Genomic DNA, 20,602 nt, shown 5'->3' with positions numbered 1-20,602 from the left:
GGACAGACTTTTGAGCAGGGCCTGTTGCGACAGGACAAGGGCTGATGGTTTTAAACTAACGGAGAGGAGATTCAAACCAGGCATGAAGAAGAAGTTGTTGCCCCTGATGGTGGTGAGAGCCTGTCCCACGTTGCCCAGAGAGGTGGTGGATGCCCCATCCCTGGAGACATCCCAGGCCAGGCCGGACGGGGCTCTGAGCAACCTGAGCTGGTGAAGATGTCCCTGCTCATGGCAGGGGTGGCACTGGGGGAGCTGGAAAGGTCCCTTCAGCACAAACCATTCTATGATTCTGCATAAATTGATTCAAGGCAAATACTTTAGCTTTGGACTAATGGACTTTTTCCTTTTGAACTGTTCGGCCAGAAAGTTTCTGTGAGCTTTTCTTCTTAAATTATCTGAGAAGAGAGCATCTTGGTACTCCTCCCAATGGCATGGGGGATTAAATCATACAAACGCCATTATAGCCCCAAAGTGGGTGAATGCTGTGGTGTCTTGTCCAGTTAGAAACTTGGAATGAACCATTTTCTCTAAAACAGCCTTGTCAATTTACAGGGATTTTATTCTTGGCAGTCCATGGAAAAAGCATTGCTCTAAGATACAAACATTTTCGTAGTGGGAGGGAGGGAGCACTGTTTTGCTTCCAGCTGAATAATTTAGTAATGGTTGAGTTGATTACTTGTAGTTATTGACTCTGTATTTGCTGCCTGGGTGATTAAGACGCTCAGACATGCCGGAGGGGATTCAGCAGTTTCAAGGCTGGTACAGGGATGTTCCCTCCAGGCAGAGCTGGAAAACCCTGGGAGGGGAGCACAGAGGCTCAGCTGAGACTTGAAATCACAGTTCAGTACTGAAGAAGCACCTGCGATACAAAAGAAAAAAAATTGCAGGAGAGGAATCATTATCTGAACCTTACATAGAAAGAAAAGCATCGTACTTTATCCTGTGTCTTTTTTATTGAAAATTTTTAATTGAAATTCTCTCATGGAGAACTTAATACTGAGTTGTCTACTTCTGAATCTGGTAATTTGTTTGGGGTTTTTTTTTTACTTTTGCTTTCAGCTGACTTTAATGAAAAGCATTTTTTAAGGCAATTAACAAACTTTAAGGTACTCCATCTGTAAAATAAAGTGATCTACAAAGCCAGGGAACAGGATCATTTTAGCAATGCTCCAAAAGGTAACAGAATATGTCTGCACTCAGCTAACGCTGGTTGGTGGGAGAGCTGGTAACACCAGGGTCAGAGAGAAAAAAGCTTTTGTAATCTTTTCGATCAGCCCAGAAGGTTTTCTGGCTCATGGCGGAGCAGGGGGAGCTTCGATGGTGGGCCTGCCGTTTGACAGAAGAATATTGAGATTCATTCTGTCAGTCCAGGTGAGTCGGACCTTGCACAAACCCCATCTGTTAAGGAAGGGCAAGGGAATAATCAAGAAAACTGTGACTTTAAATTGCAGCTGTTTCAGACCCGATGTTTGCCCCTGAAGCTGCGAGGGCTAATTACCGTAATTAGAGCAGGCTGGTACTAATGCCGAAGCCAAGGCTGATATCTCTGTTTTGTGCCGTGCTGCTGTCACCAACAAGGACTGACTTAAACATGGGGACTGATGAGAGTTTTTGTTACCAAATGAACTGGTTCTCCCTTGGTCGAGTTTTCTTCCCTCCCTCCCACCTCCATTCTATTTGGATTCAGGCAAAAGTAACTTCATCAGTTATAGACGGCTGAGGTCTGAGCACCTTTGTAGACAGTAATCAAGAGCAGCTAAGGCTGAAACTGTGGTAGTGGAATATACTTACCTGGTTAGTCAGTACAAATGAAAAGCAAGATATTGGCCACAGGAGGGTTTCAGCAATATATGGGCTATAGATACTGTTAAGTCTATCACGCAATGAATGGAGCAACAGAATGAAAAAATGGTAATAGAAGCCCAAAGTTTTTAATCATGACTTGGGTACTGTAGAGGAAAAGTTTGCGGTTGAGAGAGAAAAAAATGCAATCACTACTTAACCATCACTCACATTTATAAAACAGGAGGAGATTTAATGACAGAGTGGTAAATGCAGTTAGCCTGAAATTGTGAGGAATTGCTTTGACTCTTGGTTGGATAATGTTAAAATGAAGTTGGTGGATTCATCATAATTCCAGGAGGACATTAGCTTATGACAGCATGAAAAGACCAAACTGCTTTGTACATGAGTTATCACAAATGGGAATTATAGTAGTAAGTTTTGCAAATCATCTCTTTGATGGATCTTTGGCACGGGCTTAGCTGACTGTACAGCTAGCTTGCCTAGCAGTGCCTTGCTTGAAGAAGTCGGAGTCTTCCAGGAGTGTAAATCAACCATAAAATTTAAGCAAACAATATACAAAAGCAGCAGGACATGTCAGAAGGGACTTCAGGAGTATCTTGCTTGCTGCTGGTTGAAACCACTGGCTTTTGGCTTCCTGTGTCACATGAATCCAGGTTCTCGTGCATTCTCTATAGCCTGTGTTATGCACTGTACATTGTAAATTTTCATATTTTTTTGTTTAATACAATAACGAGAGTGAGAGAGTTAACATTTTAATACGTAGTTCTGTGTTTTATTATTCCCTCTAAAATGGGCATGTATACTTTTTGAAAAACTTTGGTTTGCTTTGGCATGTGATTCATAGCAACATAGCTCTTTCTATCATTCTGACTTAAGTCATATATTTTTACACTAAACATCTTATTACCTTAGTTTTATTATTTCAGAATCAAAGGAGAGCTTGCAAATGTGTATGACTGCAGACCGAAGGAATGTTAATGAATAGTGCCATTGAATTTTCAGGTTGTAGCTTTTCTGATCTTAGAGAATATAACTGTAAGCAAAAATATTATGCAAGCTGAATAAAATTTAAATAAATAAGGACCAGATGTAACTATAGGGGCCTATAAAATGTAATACAAATATTATCCACTTCCTTAAAATAAATCTGTATTTTAGTATGAAAAATTATATTCATATTGATGTTGTGGATTAATCTTTTTTATGAAAGTTGGCAAGTGAACACCATCTCTTGCAAGGGCTTGTTCTTAAATGGGAAACAGACCTTTTGTTCTGACCTTGAGTAGAGAAGTTTTTCAGTATCATGCAATGTAAAGCATTTTTACATTATACAGCCTGTTTTATTATGGTAGTGTTTGGCTTAGGATTTTGGGTGCCTGTTAACGGTTTGTGAATGCTCGCGATTGCAAAATATTTGGGTGTTAGAAGGAGGTATAAGCAGCACGATGCATTAGATAAACCCCTTGAAGAAGTCAAGCGATTTGCTTGGAGTTGACCTTCAGCTTTTGTTGCCAAACCGTTATCTTTTAGATTCTGTTTAGATCTGTAAAGGGAAAATCATAGATCGTAACAAAACTGTTGTCGTTTCCTCTGCCCACACGTAACCAGCTGCTGGATTTATTTTGACTACTGAGAGATTCTTATGTGGGGCTAATTCTTCAGCGAAACACACTGTGCAGCTGCTTGATTTCTACTTTATCTGTGAACCAGCCTGTAAAAATCAACTGAAATTTTACTGCTCTGAACAAAAAAATATAAAAGTTGAAAAGGAAATAACTAATGATATTGTACTTGCCTTGGGAAAGAGATAAACCTGTAATCCTGCAGTCAGCAAAAACCCTTGTAGCTTTCTTATCTTTAATAAATGCTAATTCAGTATAACATTTGTAGCTATATAGGAAATTTGATGGAAATGTGTAATATTAGCTTAGGAAAACATAACTTGTCAACTAAATCAGGAACCATCTTTTCCCAGAATGTTTTTGTTTTGTTTTTTTTTTTATAGGTAGCTTGCTTCTTTACTTCCTCAGAAAAGTAATCTCACCCATGCAGAAAGCTTCATTTCTTACAATAAATACATAATTAGGGTTAGTGGTAAGATTTATTCACCTAACTACAGACCAAACTGAGATACAGGCACATAAAATTCACGTAATTCGAATGGTTTGCCTTGCCTGCTTTCTAGCACTGCCCAACCACATGGGTTCCCCAAAATCTGATGTCTCTGTTTTGACCTGGACTTCCAGCATTGTTGTCTGTCTGTCCTCAGAAGTGTCTGTCTGGGAGACGGGAACCTCTTCCCTGCTCGATGTCCCTTGGTCTGGAACAACTGGCTGGTGATGCTCTGGTGGCAGAGAGAGCCTTGGACCTGGAGCTATGGGTCTGGTTTCTAGTCTCAGGACTATTTGGCAGATTTTTTTTGGTCCAACAATTACCATTTTCAAATGCACATCTTGGAAAATGTGGCCTTGGATTTTCAAACAATGCATTTCTAACCAAGTATCCTACTTGTTGTCATTCTGTCCCAATGATTGTTGCAGTCCTTGATGTGTAGTGGTTCACCGCGCTTCTGTGAAGTGCCTTTGACCCTATCAAAATAGCGGCTGGGTCTTGTAGATTGAAATAGGACAGTGAAGATAAACTCAAAATGGAGTTAATGTTAGCTCAGTTAAAGAAAAGCTTCTTGTGAATGGTCTGCAGTAGATAAGGACTATTCAGTACTATGCAAGAAGCCTCTTTACCTTTCTCCTTGTCAAATCCAGCCAATGCCAGGTATGTGGGGATTTCTCTGCTCCACGTCTTTTGAAACCCGCCTCTTGCATATTGTTCTGCCTCTTATCACATGGTACAACTTTGTCAAAATATCCATGGTACTTGATGTTTGAGCCTCCTTCATGTCTTGTGTCCTTTTGCTCTCTCATCCTCTGCTCCCAACATTTGCAAGTAACTTTGCAGTCTGGGGTTGATATTCAGTGGTAAAGGGCACCTGTGTTGAAAGCTGCTGCTTGTCCTTCAGAAGAACAGCTGCACAGAAGAAACACTGGAGAAACAGGCTCATGTGCTAGAAACTTTCAGAGAATGTGTGAGCAGTCCAAGCCTAAAGCCACGCAGCTCATGAGGCTTTCTCAACACTGTTTATGGTCCTGCAGGCTTTTAAGGTTTGCTTGGTCAGTCATTTTCCTGAAGAAGAAGCTGACTTGGGCTTTACCACCTTTTTCCCAGAGGCTCAATCCAGACGGTGCTATGTGGTCGTTGCCTGGGGTCTCTGCCATAGGAGTTCTTTGACATTTAAGATACAAGGATTAAGCTGTCACTCTTACTGAATTTAATTCTTAACGTGAGCTGTCTGCTGATGGCTGAGTCGATATCCTTCCCCTAGCAGGTCTCTGAAGTTGTTATAAAGCAAACTGAAAAAATATCCATGGCTGGGGGGGAATTGGGATCAGATTATCCAAGAGTTCAGGGCTACTTCCCTTTCTTAGACAGAAGGAAATGCAATGCAGGTCACGCCATGCACATTTTACAGGTTGTATTTTTCATCAATGGGTTTCAGATGGTGTGTTAATTTCTGTAAGGTTGTTCAGCATTTGTTCTTTCTGCGCCAGCATTAATCTTCACCGTGTTGACCAAGAGACTGTGAATTCTTCTGCTTGTCTGCCTTTGCTTCCACAGCCCAAACCTCTTGTCAGTCAGTGTGAGAACTGTCACTCGTGTACCTTCATTTGCTCAGGAAGACTCTGCAATCCCAGCGGGATCCTGCTGGTGAAGCGAGAGCAAGTGGGCTGTTGCAGTCCCGCAGCTCAAATCTGAACCTCACAAAATACCATTTAATATTGTGTGTGGCAGGTTTGGTGACTATTCCCACTTGTTAACAGATTTGGTGCATATCATATACCATCCATGTATGTTCTTGCCATATATGGGAACTACTCCAGCTTGCAGATGATTTTATTTTTCTAGCCTTGCAGCATAGAGTATCAGTGCATTCAGCTTCATTTCATTGAGCTACAGGCCCATCAGTAAAAGCACTATTCAGCAACCTCAGCAGTAGCAGACAACTTTCACTTGACTTTGTCTTTCAGGGTTTTCATGGTTGAATAGTCAAGGTTTACACCTGTGAGCCTGGACTTCATTTAGCTGTTAAAATGCTATTTATATTCCCTGGCTTGTATTCTGCATCCTTCTGTCCCATCCAAGAAGTCTTCAGCTTTGCATTAATTCCTGACTTATATGACGTTCCCAGGCTAACGGAGCATTCTTTGTCAAAACAGACAGAGATTAAAGCTCCAGGTTTTTTAATGTCTTTGTAAACCTCATGAAGGATGTGCTTTGAGCAGCTGCTTTCTTTAAACAATGGTGTTCTTGATACAAGATTGTTTTCATTTCCCTTTTCTACACGAACAGTTTTTGTGACTCTGCCAAGCTATATCATAGAGAGAACCATAATCTATATGAAATGGGTAGGGAGAGGAAATAGGGAGAGCTGAGAGTGAAAATCTGTCCAGAGGCACCGTGAATTCACAACCTGTAGTTGAACATTGTCTCCACTTTCCCTCCCTCTCGATTGATTGATTTTTGAACTGTTCAAGCCTTACTTCTAGAGATATCAAACAGATGAATTTGAAGCTCAGGAGCAAGAGCTGCAGGTGTCCAGTAACCAAAATGCCCTTTAAATAAATACTGTGTATTGTTTTAGTCATGATAAAGCCTAAATTTTTCTGACGTGCTGAGTGGGGTGTTGTAGCTTAAATCTGTAGCATGTCAATAGAGTCATTACAGATTAGAGCTTAGTTAGATGGCTGGAGTAGGAATTACATCTCATTACTGCATAAATTTCTTTAAAATACTGATAGAATCAAAAATGTTCAATAACATCAATAGTTCGCTTTTAGTGATTTGTCACGGATGATCAAAACTAACGGAGTCTGACCCAGATCCCTCTAGATGCAGCGAAGAAGATTAGTCGTGGGTTAAATGTACTTTGAGCTGATCTCAGAAGTATCACGGGAAAGATGTCTGTTTATCATAGTTTATAACCTAAGGAAGGTAAGACTCTCATATTTATGCTTAGGGACTGTTTACAAATCTTTACAGTACATCTTGGACACATTGCTTTTTAATAGATTTGATAAGCCTGATTCAAGTACACTACTTTAAAAAGAAAGAAAAAAGTTAAGAAAAACAGTGTTTTGGCAGGTCAGAGAGATGTTTCCTTTTTCAGGGTAGGCACAGACCAAACAGGAATGTACCTTTTTATGCCATATGTATTTTTAGTTCTAGGTCTGGCTTCTACCGCATGCAGGAACCGCAGGGTAATACTGAATTGTTGCCTTTTCAAATAGACGATGTAGATTGTTCAAACTGATAACGTTCAGTGGTTCCTGACGCTGAGCTTTAGGTATGTGCAGTTTTACTCTTCATAGCGCAGCACTGGGAAGAGCTGATAACTCCAGTTTGACCATTTTTAAAGCAACCACAGATTGAAAACAAACTTAAAGAAATGTGATTGAAAGCTCCTTGCTCAGAGGTTAGAGAATATCAGATGAAATCAATCTGGAAGTGTTTGATTTGTCTTCTTTTCCATGGTCACGTTGCAATTTTACTACCAAACCTCATGTTCATCCTGTGACCTGGTGTGTCCCAGCTGAATGATGCTGCCTTAACAAGCTGGTCAATATTTTGTGATATCTCGTTAGCCACTTCTAAATGCCTTCCTTTGTAAAGTGTGTTAGAAAGTGAAAGTGAAGTGTGCTATGGGAAGTTCTAAACCACAGACTCAGCTTTTTCTCCAAGTTACCCATGATCAGCCTCAGGTGAAAAAATATTCATCACTGTCACCCTCCTGACTTTCACCCAGGCAAACGTCTCTGGTGTTGGCTTAGAGTTACCTTTATTTTAAAAATGATCATGTAACACCCCCCACCGCAAAAGAAAACAAACCCTGAACAAAAAACCACAATAACCAAAACCCCACAACTGAGAGAAGATCTAAGACATGTAGCAGAGGATTTGGGCAACTCTGCTGAGATGGACGTGCATGTGTTGCTCTGTTCCACTGGGAACAGCCATTTCAGTTATTTCAAGAAAACCCTGCAGTTGCCAGTGGTATATATATAATTTATTTTTAAATCAAACCATTCTTTGGATTTTCTTAATTACCTTGGTACACAGCTCACAGTATTTCGCCTTCGTTTATGTAGATTGAATTTCCCCTCCCCCTCATTGGGGACACTTGTATCAGCTGTAATCCATTTTTTCAGTGCCTGGTGTCTGTATCAAAGAGGCGGCTTGTGACAGGGGTGCTGTGCTCCAGCAGCAGCACAGCGGCTGCAGATCCACGTCCACATCATTAAATAAGGTGCAGTGGGAATGAAAGAGAATAATGCTCTCGATGTTGTCTTGATCAGAGCGTTTAGCTTAAGGGCACTGAGTTTGCTTTCTGTTCAAATGCACCATGTGTGCATTCAAACATCAAACTGCTCAAGGAACTGCACAACCCAAGCATTTTTTAGAGGGTGTTATGTGTCTGAGAACGGGTTACCTGATACTTACATGTCTCATTGAACGTCACCAGTTTAAAGATTGTAGTGAAACCGGTTCTGGGTGTTTGGTGGTGACACAGAGAGGAGCACATTTTGCACAGCGAAGCTGTCGGGATTGCTGCTGGAGCACCACAGCGTATGTTCACCTATTTGTTTCAGGATTTACAAAAAAAAAAAAAAAAAAAAAAAGGAAATAAGGAAATAAACCAGAACAATGCAAAGGGAAAGCACCAGCCAGAGAACAGTATGTTCTTTGTAATGCTTTTTCTTTGGGGACATCTATTGCTGGCAATAAGATTAAATCACTGAAACCTTCCCTGAAGCTACATCTGCCACTGCCTACATTTTCCAACCTCAGTAATAAACTAGCATTTGCCATTGTTCGTTTCTTCTGGATTTCATTTCTTACAGATTTAACCAGCGCTATTTACCACAAGGCATTCAGTTCTTGCTTAAAGCTGAGATCTATGCCAAGTCCCTAAAAATATTCATAGCTCCAAAGAATCTGGTTTTAAATAATATCATAAAAAGTAGATGATATTAATACAGCAGTTCACACTGAGTTCACTTACTGCTGATGCCAACGTATAAAAATGATGGAAGCCCAAGAAGCTCTAGACAAGACAAAATCCTTTTTACCTTTTTACTAGTTATCTATATTTTGATTACAAGAATAATATTCTAATCCTGAAATATGTTTTAAAGAATGAATCTGTTCCAGGTGTCCCTTCTCCCTGCGGAGCGAGGCCTGTGTGGGGTGGGTCCTGGCTGCCAATTTGGGGGTATTTGGGAGGGAGGATTCACACCCCCCCCGCTTTCTTCCCACAGGACGCCATAGTGATCCATGAAGTTTATGAAGAAGGGGCAGCAGCCCGGGATGGCAGGCTTTGGGCTGGTGATCAGATTCTAGAGGTGAGTGTCTCTGTGTGTGTGCGTGCTCATATCTTTTGTCCTGTGTGCTTTTATTCAACGCAGTGCAGCTTTCTTATAGGGGAAAGAGAGATCGTTGAGTAGGATCTGTACTTAAAGATTCTTTTCTGTCACTAAGAATGTCCTGACGAGTTCATATTTCCTTACGTCTTTATATAAGCTGAAGGTACAAATTGAGAATGTATTAAATTTAATTGACCAAGGCAGTTCTCGAATTACATAGTTCAGCTGTCATGTCCAATAGCTCAGTATTATTCATCTGTTTAATCTTTGATTTGGAAGCCTGCACTACTGCTGCCCCTTCGGCATCTCTGTGCTGCAAATGAAGTGTGGAGCTGGGCGAACGTGGGGTGAGCAGGCAAGGGGGCTGCAGCATCCCTGCCAACATCTGCCTGCATCCCTGCTAACATCCCCGCCTGCATTCCCGCCAGCATGCTGCCTACATCCTCACCTGCATCCTTGCCTGAAAACTTGCCAAGGGAGCTACCAGTTCCTTCAGGCCACAACTTGTAAAACTGCTGAACATAGAACTATTTCTGGGAATAAATGTCGTGTTTTTCCTGCAGACGATTGTGGAAAAGGGAGGAGGGAAAGGGTTAAGCACAAAGTGTTGCTCTGCAAATGAAACTTGCATCAGGCAGGGGTTCGGCACAGCTGCTCGCAGCCTCTCGCTGTCAGATCAGGACAAATTCCCAGCATGGCCATTAAGGCTTTGGTGTGTAGGGTTAGAAAAATAGCACGGGGGTACTTGGGGAGTTATCTTTACAGCTCTTGCACTGAAAATATTTTTTTTAGTGTTGAGGCTGAATGTTGTTTTCGTTTTTTAAATAATGGTGTATTAACAGAGCACGATAATTAGGGCATAAAAATCAGCAAGGTTAATTAATTCTTCTCTGACCAAACAGGAAAGTGCTAATGTTTGTGTGCCATAATATTGTTATTATTTCAGCTTTTAAAAGCTGTACTAGTTAATCAAAAAGATGACTCTCAATTAGTTTCAGATTGGTGTGATAAAGCACGCATAGATGCGTGTGTCGAGAAAAGAATACCGATGCAGTATGTAAATAAATGGGTGCAGAATTAGTACAAAATAATATAATTACTATAGATTAGTCTTAATTATCTTAATGTAAAATTAAGTATGATTATAACTTAGCATATCTAGAAATACTGAGAAATATGTTCATTGCCTTAAAACTTATTTTGTTTTGTATTATTTTTCACTTACAGCTCATGCTGCTTCCTAAAGAGACTTCAAAAATATTTAAGCATTGATATTTTTTGGTATTGAACAAATAAAAGATTATTTTGTCAACAGAATAATGGCAAACACCTTAAAGGGCATCTGTCAATTAAGCTTGGCAAAATTAGGAAATTGAGTTTCAAGTTGCAATATCTTTTTTGTAATACTTCATCATTGAATCAGAACTTCATGTTCTGTATGCTATTACTAAAATGCTAAAACCTTTTCAGGCTGTCGTAAAACAAATGTAGTGGAGTGCTCCAGGAGCGGTCTTGTGTGCCATCTATTGGAACAAAGCAAAATAACCATTTAAAATGTCCTGCCTGGGCTTCACCATCACCATTTGCTGGTGTTTCTGATTCCTTCTGCATTCGGCTCAGTGGTGTCGTGAAGTGGGGGAGAAGGAATCTGAGCAGTGAGAGATGCAGGAAGCTTGAAGGAGCATCTCCCGCTTTGGATGTGAGAAAGAATTGTTGTTTGAGGTTCCAGCATTTACAAAGAAGGGAAGAACACCCACAAAACTTAGAAGCCAAAATGTTTTGATTATTGTGATTTACTCCAGGCAGTGGCACAAAGCGCTGAACTCACACTCAGCAGGAGATCCAGGAGCTCAGCCCTCTGGAAATGGGAGCACTAAATCAGAGTGCCAAGGGGTGTCGATTTGACAAATTTGTCCTGTCACATGAGGGTAGGGTGAGATGAAAAGATCATTTATATGTGTCATTTGGAAAGAAAACACTAATTATTTCAGGTGAATGGGATCGATCTGCGAAATGCCAGCCACGAAGAAGCCATCACTGCGCTGAGACAGACGCCCCAGAAGGTGCAGTTGGTTGTTTACAGAGATGAAGCGCATTACAAAGATGAAGAAAACTTAGAGATTTTCTATGTTGACATACAAAAGAAAACAGGCCGAGGACTAGGGCTCAGCATAGCTGGGAAACGGTAAGAGCATCTCTGATCAGACCACTTAAAATGGGAAATATTTTGCTTTTTGACATATGAACAACTTTAGCCATTAAATGGAATATGAAATAAAGGAAAAAGGAGCAGGATTTTTGGCCAGGTGGGCACACACGGAACAGGGAGCTTGCTGTGCTGCTGGCTCCAGCCTGGTTTGGACACCCCAACCATGGCTTTTCCCATTTCAAAACGGGGCAGAAACCTTCCTATTTCCAAATACCAGGATACACCTCTGAAAATGGGTTTGTGAGTTAGATCTGGCTCCTGCTCAGGTTCCAGGGGACCAGTGTCAGTGGAAAAGGCAGAGTTAGACCCGAATTCTGATCGGTATCGAAGCATCTGTACAACACTGTGGATGCCAGTTCTGTGAATACAGAACATTATCTGAGATACGGTGGTAGGTAACAGCTGCTTAATAAAATGTGACTTTTTACTGATGTATTTCTAAACCCTTGCTATTAGATCACTGAAACCAGAGCACTGATAGATTTAATCTTTCGTTGCTAGAAGAGATTTACAGCATGACACTGGCGAGCACTCACTCAGTGTTGGTGCCTAAGAGTCATATGGTTGCTCTTCTGTACTGCCAAAATAAATTTATTTTCTCAATTACAAATCATTGTGTCGTTATCCTGACTGCGTATGGTCAGTGAAGTTTCCGCGACAGTTTTTTACAAGAGTGGCGATGTTTAACCCAGGTGTTGTGAGCAGATTGCGGGTTGGGTAATTAATTTAGCTTATGTAAATTATCCTACAGATGGTAATCAGAGTCTCCAGCCCTCCTGCATTTGCTTCTGTACAAAACTTTCTGTCCTGTTGCTAAGTGCTTCACTTGTGGGGACTTCCATGTTAGAGGTAGCCCAATTTCTGAAGCCATTTAAATGATACTCAGGTATAATTTAGGTTGTGAAGTGTTGTGACCTTCAGAGTGAAGGATACCAGAGGGGTCATGCAGCCCCTGGGAGGGGACACCCTGCGAGGAAGCTGGAACTGATAAATAAATACATTTATTTAATATAATAAATAAATTTTCCCTGTCTGCCTGGGCTGCTGCTCTCACAAACCTCTCTGCAGGCCGACAGCCACAACACTGGATTTTCTGCTGCATAAGTCATGTACAAACTCACTTCTCCCTGCTCTTCTGTTGGGGGCCTCCAGGCTTTTAGAAAAGAAGCTGAGCTGAACCTTTAGGGGAAATACTGAGAAAAAATCTGAGGCTGCATAATTTGTATCAGGCACATCAGGAGATAATTTAACTCCATCTTACACCGATCCTTGGCTTTTTATTCATACAAGTGGTATTTTTCATGAATCTTTATGGATCATACAGTCAGAACTAAGCATTCAAGGGGAAAGACAGCATTAAATATACCAAAACATGCCTTGGTCTTAAAACTTGGGGATTTTTTACACTCAAACAGTTGAATGGGATGTAAAACTAGTTCTTTCTCTGCTCACAGGTTTCTTTTAATGTCTCTTAAATGCAAGTAATCTAAATTGGTCTCCCAAAGAATATTGGATTGTGTAATTAGCCATATGCTTCTTGCATTGTTAGAAATGGAAGTGGAGTGTTTATCTCTGACATTGTTAAAGGAGGAGCTGCAGACTTAGATGGAAGATTAATTCAAGGAGATCAGATTTTGTCTGTAAATGGAGAGGATATGAGAAATGCCTCACAAGAGACTGTTGCCACTATTCTTAAGGTGAGTACATAATACATTTTAAGATACTGAATTGCAGTTACTGGCACTATGCAAGGTGATTATCCTGAAGTGCTGTTTGCGCTTACGCAGGACAACTTGAACTGATTATCAAGACAGAAATTTCAGCTGTAATAATTTTGGGAGATTCACGTGCAATCACTTCTCCATGTATATTTAGAAGTGGGGTGATATGAAGTGGGAAAACAAAGACACATAGTATTTAGACACTTATTTGAAAATGCAACTGTGTGTTTCATACATTAGAAAAACATTTTGAAACCTGAGAGTCATACAAATCAGAAGCAAATGGCACTGCTGTACTAACCTGCACCTATAAAATGGCAGCTTCAATCTGTTTCTGCACAGTTTTCCATCTTACAGGAGTGATTTTGCACCTTGAAGTTGTACAGTCTGGGAGAAATTGCCTTTTTCCTTGAAAAAGCATGTGGATGCTCAAGTGGGAGGAGAGGGCAGGGTTGACCTGACTGCGAGTGCCAGATGTCAGCCCCCCGAACACCTCCATCCTGCACGGGGCACCGAGGGCCAGGTGGCAGCGATGCTGCGGACACGCTGCTGTTCAAAACCGCAGCTGGAGACAAGGGCTTTTTCCCTGCTGTCACCACCAGTGTTTCTGCATGGGATTTCTTTCATTCTTGAAGGGAGAGGCTAATTATTTCCTTGCTTTTTCCATTCAGGGTTGGTACCTGGCCAAAAGTTTGCCTATTTAAGGACTGGAAATCAGTGATATCGGCTATATTATTAAGTTGGATCCATATGTGTTTAATCCACCCTTTTCTGCAGCATTTTTCCTCTGAAGTGTTTTTCATAAGTATTGTTTGTGGCAAATGTCTGTTAAAGAGTTGGGGGCTTTTGTTTATTTTTATTGAGTAATTGACCTTCTGCAGTTTGCCTGTAGGAAGATTCATACTGACTTCAGCAACCACGATAAACCTAAATCCAGGGACCTGTAATTTTTTATTGTCTAAATACAAATGTTAATGTTTTCAGCATTCCGTGTGGTTTTCTTCACGGAGTTGTGGTACTGAATATAAACATAATTCTCTCCAGGAGAGCATGAAATAGTATATGTCTACTTAAATGCTGTACATTGCATTTGGTTTTTTTTTCCCAAGTGTGCCCAGGGCCTAGTGCATCTTGAGCTTGGGAGATTGCGAGCTGGATCGTGGCTGTCATCACGGAAAACATCCCAAAACAGTCAGGTTGGTGACAAATTTATACATATAAAATGGAGCTGAGAGGGGCAGGACATGGGCACGGTGCTTAGGTGTGTATGTGAGGCTCAGTCCTTTTGTAGACACTGCTGAGGGTGTGGAACAAAATATTTTATCGCAATAATTTCCTGTGCTGAACTGCAAAGTGCCATGCTGAAGTGCTGATCAAGTAGAAGATCTAATGGATTTTTGTGTTTGAGGAGTGGCTTCCTGAGACACACCGAAAATATGTAATATCTTTCCCAAATGATGATGCCCAGAAAATTTTTAGACCTGTAGAAAAAATGCTGAATGCATTTTCAGCAGCTGTTTTGTCAATCAAAATGAGTTAATGAAACTGAACTGTATCTTTGCCCATCTTATGGCAGAACCACACGAGAGCTGCTTTGCTCTCAAAGAAAACACCGAGCAATTTCCTGCTTCACTTGCTTTTTACCTGAGGCGAGGACAACAATTCATTTTTCAGTCAGTGCAGGGCTTTTCCCCTCTCCCCGCACCCCTGAATCAGCTCAGACACTGATACCGTTAGTATTAAAGTCTGAGTACTGCAAGGGAGAAAAACAAGATGACTTAGAAAACTTTTTTTAATGCATTTTTCCTTCCAAAGACTGCTTTGCCATGATATTTAAGTTGCCTGTGTTCCTGATAGAGACAAGCTATGGTTCATGCTGGTCTGGAGTATTTTGCCCCCTCTCTGCCCAGAGAATGCAGGAATGCTTTTAAGGAGGTGGGGAAGAGGCTTGTCCTCGATGTCATGCATGAACAACCCAAAAAGGGTGCCAAAATCATAGTCACCTGGTGCGATTTCTTAACTTTCTCAGGCCCAGCAGCGATCCAGCTGGCTGCGTGGGTGAGGTGTCGGGAAGGGCTGAAGAGCCTTTCACCATGTGGGAACAGCTGGGCTAAGCCCAGCTTTAAAAATGATGACTAAATATCTTTGGAGAAACATCTGCACTGCACGCAGCAGGCAAGAAAAAATGAAATAACAGAGGGAAACAATACTGATTACAGTAAGACGGCAGTCTCAAGTATTACTTTTTCTTTTGGTCATTGTATTGATAGGTAACCTAAGCAAGAGCAATGTAGCCAAAAAGTGACAAAAATAATCCGCCTCGTTTTACTGCATAAAACTCATAGCTGAAAGGGAGGCAAAATGCCGTAGTATCTAACATGAGTCTAGGCAGAAAACCAGATCAAACGTCATCCCTCTGTCTTCATAGCATAAGAGGCTTTTGCAGGCACCCAGTAATTTCTGGATTTCTTTTAATAGAAGAAATCTTAATTGCTGTTCTTAACGAAGAGTCATTTGAGAGCCTTCATCTCGCTGCTCTTAAGTGACTTGGTGATTTTGAAAACTGACTAAATGTTTCTCAGCATAACCATTCCAAGAGTTAGAAAAATCTTGGCAGATAATATGGCAAATCACCTTGAATGATTTGCACAACTGCAAGCGATGTTTCAGATGCTTCTGGCCAAGAGCATCCAGAACTTTTGTCCTCACTTGGCTTTTTTCTTGGTCCGTTGCATACCTTTAGCAGTAGAAATACAAGCCTTGCAGTGCAGGACAGTGATTTCTTTCACACAAATTGCAAATTATGTGAACTGACCCATGAGCTGGCAAGTAGGTGTGGAAATTGTGTTCTGCCTGGGGTTCCTCGCTGACAGCTGCACCCTGGTCAGTCGGGATAAATCCTGCCAGAGCTTTTGATTCACTGCCTGGTGCATTTGGAGGGAGAAAGCTCTACTGTGGATGGAGAAGTATAGAGCAGAGCTTTGGTTTGTATAAGGCAGCCTAAGGTCTGGCCCTTGGTGAAAGCTGTTGTTCAAACACATTTCCTAAATTGATAATGATGGTGCCTGAAGTGTCAGAGTCTGAAGATAAAGCCGGATATAGAGATACGGCTGTGCCCACAACTCAGGGACAGATTTTCGATAGTTTCCCCCTGTGGAAATGAAGTCGTAAGGGTTGGCAGAGAGTACAGCTGTGCCCAGATGTTACAGGAACTGGTTTAAAGTTAACCTTTGGGTTTGACGCATAGGTTCTGATTTATTTTTAACTTCAGGTGAGCCAACAGAGTGTCCACAGCCACTTCCACCCTGCGCTTGCTCCGGTCCTCTCTACCTTACAGAATTTTGTCAGTACAAAAAGATCTTCAGCAGATGCGTCCCAGAGAAACTCAGGTACAATTCAGGTAGCTGCTGGAATCGCTAGGTGTTGTTTGCTTTTGTATTGGTGCTGGGTTAAAAGCAAACCTGAATACTTGAATCTGTTTTTCTTACTCAGCCTCCCAGAAGACGCACCACTGATATTTTAAGACCTGAACACTTTCCAGCAGATGACATTATTTTTACGTCTACTAGGAGAGTAATGGCTCCTCTGTTTTAAGTGGAGAATTCGTGCGCCCTGGTATTCCCTGACGCCCTTCGTGGAGGCTTAGCACAGGCGAGGTTCTCGCATTAGAAACAGTTTTCTCAGGGAATAAAGCTGCCACCACTTCATTTATATCTTTGTTGCTCTTGAGCATACAAAGGGGTGTTTTGTAACAAGAAAGTCACAATGCCCAGTTTGCAATTTGCAGATTTAGCAAGTGCTAAATCTACAACCTGCAGTGGCCTGCGCAGTTGTGTGCTCTGACCTGTGTCAGAAGGTGGCCACCTTTGCTCGAGTCTGATCGTGGGCAGAGGTTTTTTTAATGTTTTCAGTACCTTTTAATGTCCTATGGCTAGAAACGTGACAGCCAGACTTCGTGGCTGTCTGTTATTTACTAATACAGCACAAATTAGAAGAGGAGATCAATGGAACCTCAACAGTCTCAGACCAGCCGTATGCCCTACCCTTTTGTGATAGGGACACCATGATTTATGAATAATAAGCCCATCTTTAATTGAGTGAAATGCACAGTAGGCCTTTTCTTCAGGCCAACGGAGTGCTGCTATTCAATAGATTGTGGTGAGCAGTGGTTGCTCTACAATGGGTGTCACGGTGGCATCTGTCAGCATCTGTCAGCGATTCCATCCATATTCATCTCTGGGTGAAACAGAAATAAATCCCATCCCCCTCACGTGAGCAGCGCTGCCTGGTTTGGCACTGGAAGGCTCTGCTTCTGCTCGGTGATAACTCTCACCAGGCAGCAAGGGACCATTGTCACCTGACAGCGTTATCTCTTAATTATATTATCTCTTAATTACAGAAGCTAATTGTTTGTTTCTTTATTATTAGGAGCAGATATGGGCCCAAGGACTGTGGAGATAACAAGGGTCAGTGAGTTATTTTCTATCAATTCAAAAAGCTGACACCTTTAGTTCAAGTTGTTCATTTTCGTAGGGTTTCTCAGAAGTGAGATTGCATTATTTATGTTTGCAATGGGTTGTTGGATGTGTGCTCATGTAATGGGACCTGCGTGTGTGAGAACGTGTGTGACTGTCAAAACTATTTTTTCCCTGTCCCATAAATCAAATGTGGGTCAGTTAGTGCTACACCCTGAACACTGACCTCCTCAGGCTGCTCCCATTGCAAATGTTGTGTTGTCTTGTTTTAGGGACCAAATGATGCACTTGGTATCAGCATAGCAGGAGGGAAGGGAAGTCCATTAGGAGACATCCCCATCTTCATTGCGATGATTCAAGCCAGTGGTGTCGCTGCACGTACCCAGAGACTCAGAGTGAGTAGAAGGGTCCTCTCAATACTACCTGTTTCATCTGCTGTGTTTCCCACAGAGAAGGGGCCTCAAGCAGTTCTGTATTTGCCATCACTTTGATAATGGCTCATAGACTATTCTGTCTCTTAAAAAAAAAAAAAAAAATCACCACTCGAAGTCCCTCAACAAAAAGAAACAAGCAAAAATCCCCTCAAACCTGCCCTTCTCTTCCCTTTTTGATTATATTGCGTCTTGAGATAATGGCAATGGTTGCCCATGTGGAAAAGTGATATTAAGAGAAAGAATACAAGTGCATTCACAGTGATTTTTGAATCTGTCTGTTCATGCAGACCAGGGAGGGCAGCAACAGACTGTTGGAAAAAAAGAGTGTTTTGGGAACTGCATAATTTACAGCTCAAACCAGGTAGAAACCAGATCAGAAGTTGTTTGATCGAAGGGCCCTTATAAAAAGATGCCAAAGGAAGCACTTGTATCCAACCCACAGAATACGTGAGTTTCCAGGAATTAACATGTTTGGTTTTGGAGAGAGTTTCATGAAATCATTGGTATTGAAAAAAATTTACGATGCAGATATGTAGAATTGGGTTGGCCCTGAGATTCGTTAGCACACGCTGCTACTTTCATGCCATGTTTCTAATAGAATTACACAATAGCACTGAGTGCCAGGGTCAAGATCATTGTTGTGTATAAGAAGGTTAATTAGATTAATATCAGAAGTGTCTGCTTTTCTGTACTGCATTCAGCATGTGCATACACATTCTGTAAGCGCATGAACTTGTCTGCACATATGCACACAAATTAATCCTTTCTGGATGGGAGGATAGCAGGGAAAAAAATCTTACTCTCTGCTTGTAAATGGAAATGGTAAATACAACCCACCTTTGTTTCTCTGATTGCATTGTTATTTTAAAAAAATTGTCATTGTACTTGCTCTGAAGAATGGTGAATGATCACTAGCAATGCAGCATTCTCACAAAAGGGTTCCTGCAAAAGAGAAGCATGACTGTGCAGTGCCAAGTTCATGAGGAATTTTAAGCATTCTTCATTTTAATTTTCCCTAATGCTAGTAATTTTCCATTACTGTTGTACTTTTAGGTTGGAGATCGGATTGTCAGTATTAATGGGCAACCTTTGGATGGGCTGTCTCATGCAGATGCGGTTAATCTACTAAAGAATGCTTATGGGAGCATTATCCTGCAGGTATGGTGATAAATTGAACATGCAGCTGCATGAGAGTAGATAAATGGCATTCAGGGGAAAAAAAAACATAAACAAAAAAACCCAAAACTAAGCATCACTGGCACAAGACATCACAGAATTGCAGGGTGCTTGCTGATGGGAATTACACAGAATGAAAGCAAGAAATAATTTTCATTCAAAAATTCTTTATTGCCACTCGTACAGGCTGTGAGCATGATTATATAAAAGCGTAACAAAGAGAACGGAATAACTTGTTGCTACACATGATAAGTCAACGAGCTTCCAAGATTTTTTTTAATTTGAAGTTAACTGGGAACAAGAAATTACGTGTGTGTGAATGTGTGTGTGTAACCTGACTGTGACCAAACTGCCCACAGTCTTAATTTCCCTTTTCTTGAAAGGGGGAGAAGAAAGAAACGCTAGCAGCATTTAGTAAAAAATGATAGATTATCATTAAGACAGTGCTGCCTGGCATTGATTTTTCTACAGGTAATGAATAATTACACTCGAGAGAGAAAACAGTGTTGTCACTGGTGCATTTATATGCCAGCTAAAACGAAGACATGTTCTGCCACTTTGGTTCTAATTGCTGCTTGCCAGTATATTCATCTTTAGTTTATTTTTATGTTTACACAAAGAAATGGGAAAATACTTGCCAGAGAGAATTCAAAATACTGCTCATTTGCAGAATTATTGTAACAATTGGAAAAGAAGCTTAAGACATACCACTAAAATCGACTCTAATTTTCTTTATTATCACACTGTATTGGATTGGAACACATCTTGAGAGATTTTTGTGAGCTTCATGTTTGCATTACAACACGAGTGTGACTATAAAAAAATGGAGGAAAAAAGAAAAAAAAAAAAGAAATAAAATTATAATAAACTTAGCTTTAGACTTGCTTATTCTTTGTTTTGTCTGTCCATGAACTGCTGACCTGGTAAGTGATGAGCCAGTTCCAGAGCAGATGGTGTATTTGTGTAGTTCCATTGAAGTCAAAGGAAATACACAGCTCTACACCAGCTGAGGATTTTCTGTTAAATTATAGTTATCATATTGTTACTAACGTTGAGTAATTTAACTTTTCATGTCAACAGTATTCCCTGAATAGCAAATGAAAGCTTGCTGCAGCACCCAAAATTGCTAATCTTGAAAGCTGTAATACAGCGTATCCCACCTCATCATGCATTTAAAAATATTCCTGCCGGCATACGCTGTTGAGTGGTCGCTCGCTCACGTCAACAAAGAGCTTCTTCTAGAAGTGTCTTTGGGTTTGTCAGGTGACAGATTTTCTTCCACATTTTTGCTGTCTAGCTTAAAATG

At 41.0% G+C, this 20,602-nt stretch overlaps 1 protein-coding gene across 7 annotated transcripts in view; it reads left to right on the top strand.

Annotated features, from left to right (window-relative positions):
* The window catches only part of PATJ (PATJ crumbs cell polarity complex component), a 145,646-nt gene that overhangs the window by 116,925 nt on the left and 8,119 nt on the right, over positions 1-20,602 (top strand). For all 7 annotated transcript variants that reach the window (XM_065842696.2, XM_071810103.1, XM_065842693.2 and 4 more), the window contains 8 exons: positions 9,177-9,260; positions 11,273-11,466; positions 13,040-13,187; positions 14,321-14,407; positions 16,483-16,600; positions 17,640-17,677; positions 17,959-18,081; positions 19,174-19,278. In XM_065842696.2, coding sequence (XP_065698768.2) covers positions 9,177-9,260; positions 11,273-11,466; positions 13,040-13,187; positions 14,321-14,407; positions 16,483-16,600; positions 17,640-17,677; positions 17,959-18,081; positions 19,174-19,278 — 897 coding nt within the window. The remainder of the gene's footprint in view (positions 1-9,176; positions 9,261-11,272; positions 11,467-13,039; positions 13,188-14,320; positions 14,408-16,482; positions 16,601-17,639; positions 17,678-17,958; positions 18,082-19,173; positions 19,279-20,602) is intronic.

Source organism: Patagioenas fasciata, chromosome 6 (assembly GCF_037038585.1).
Source record: "Patagioenas fasciata isolate bPatFas1 chromosome 6, bPatFas1.hap1, whole genome shotgun sequence".
Taxonomy (NCBI): domain Eukaryota; kingdom Metazoa; phylum Chordata; class Aves; order Columbiformes; family Columbidae; genus Patagioenas; species Patagioenas fasciata.
This window is presented reverse-complemented; position numbering and strand designations above follow the sequence as displayed.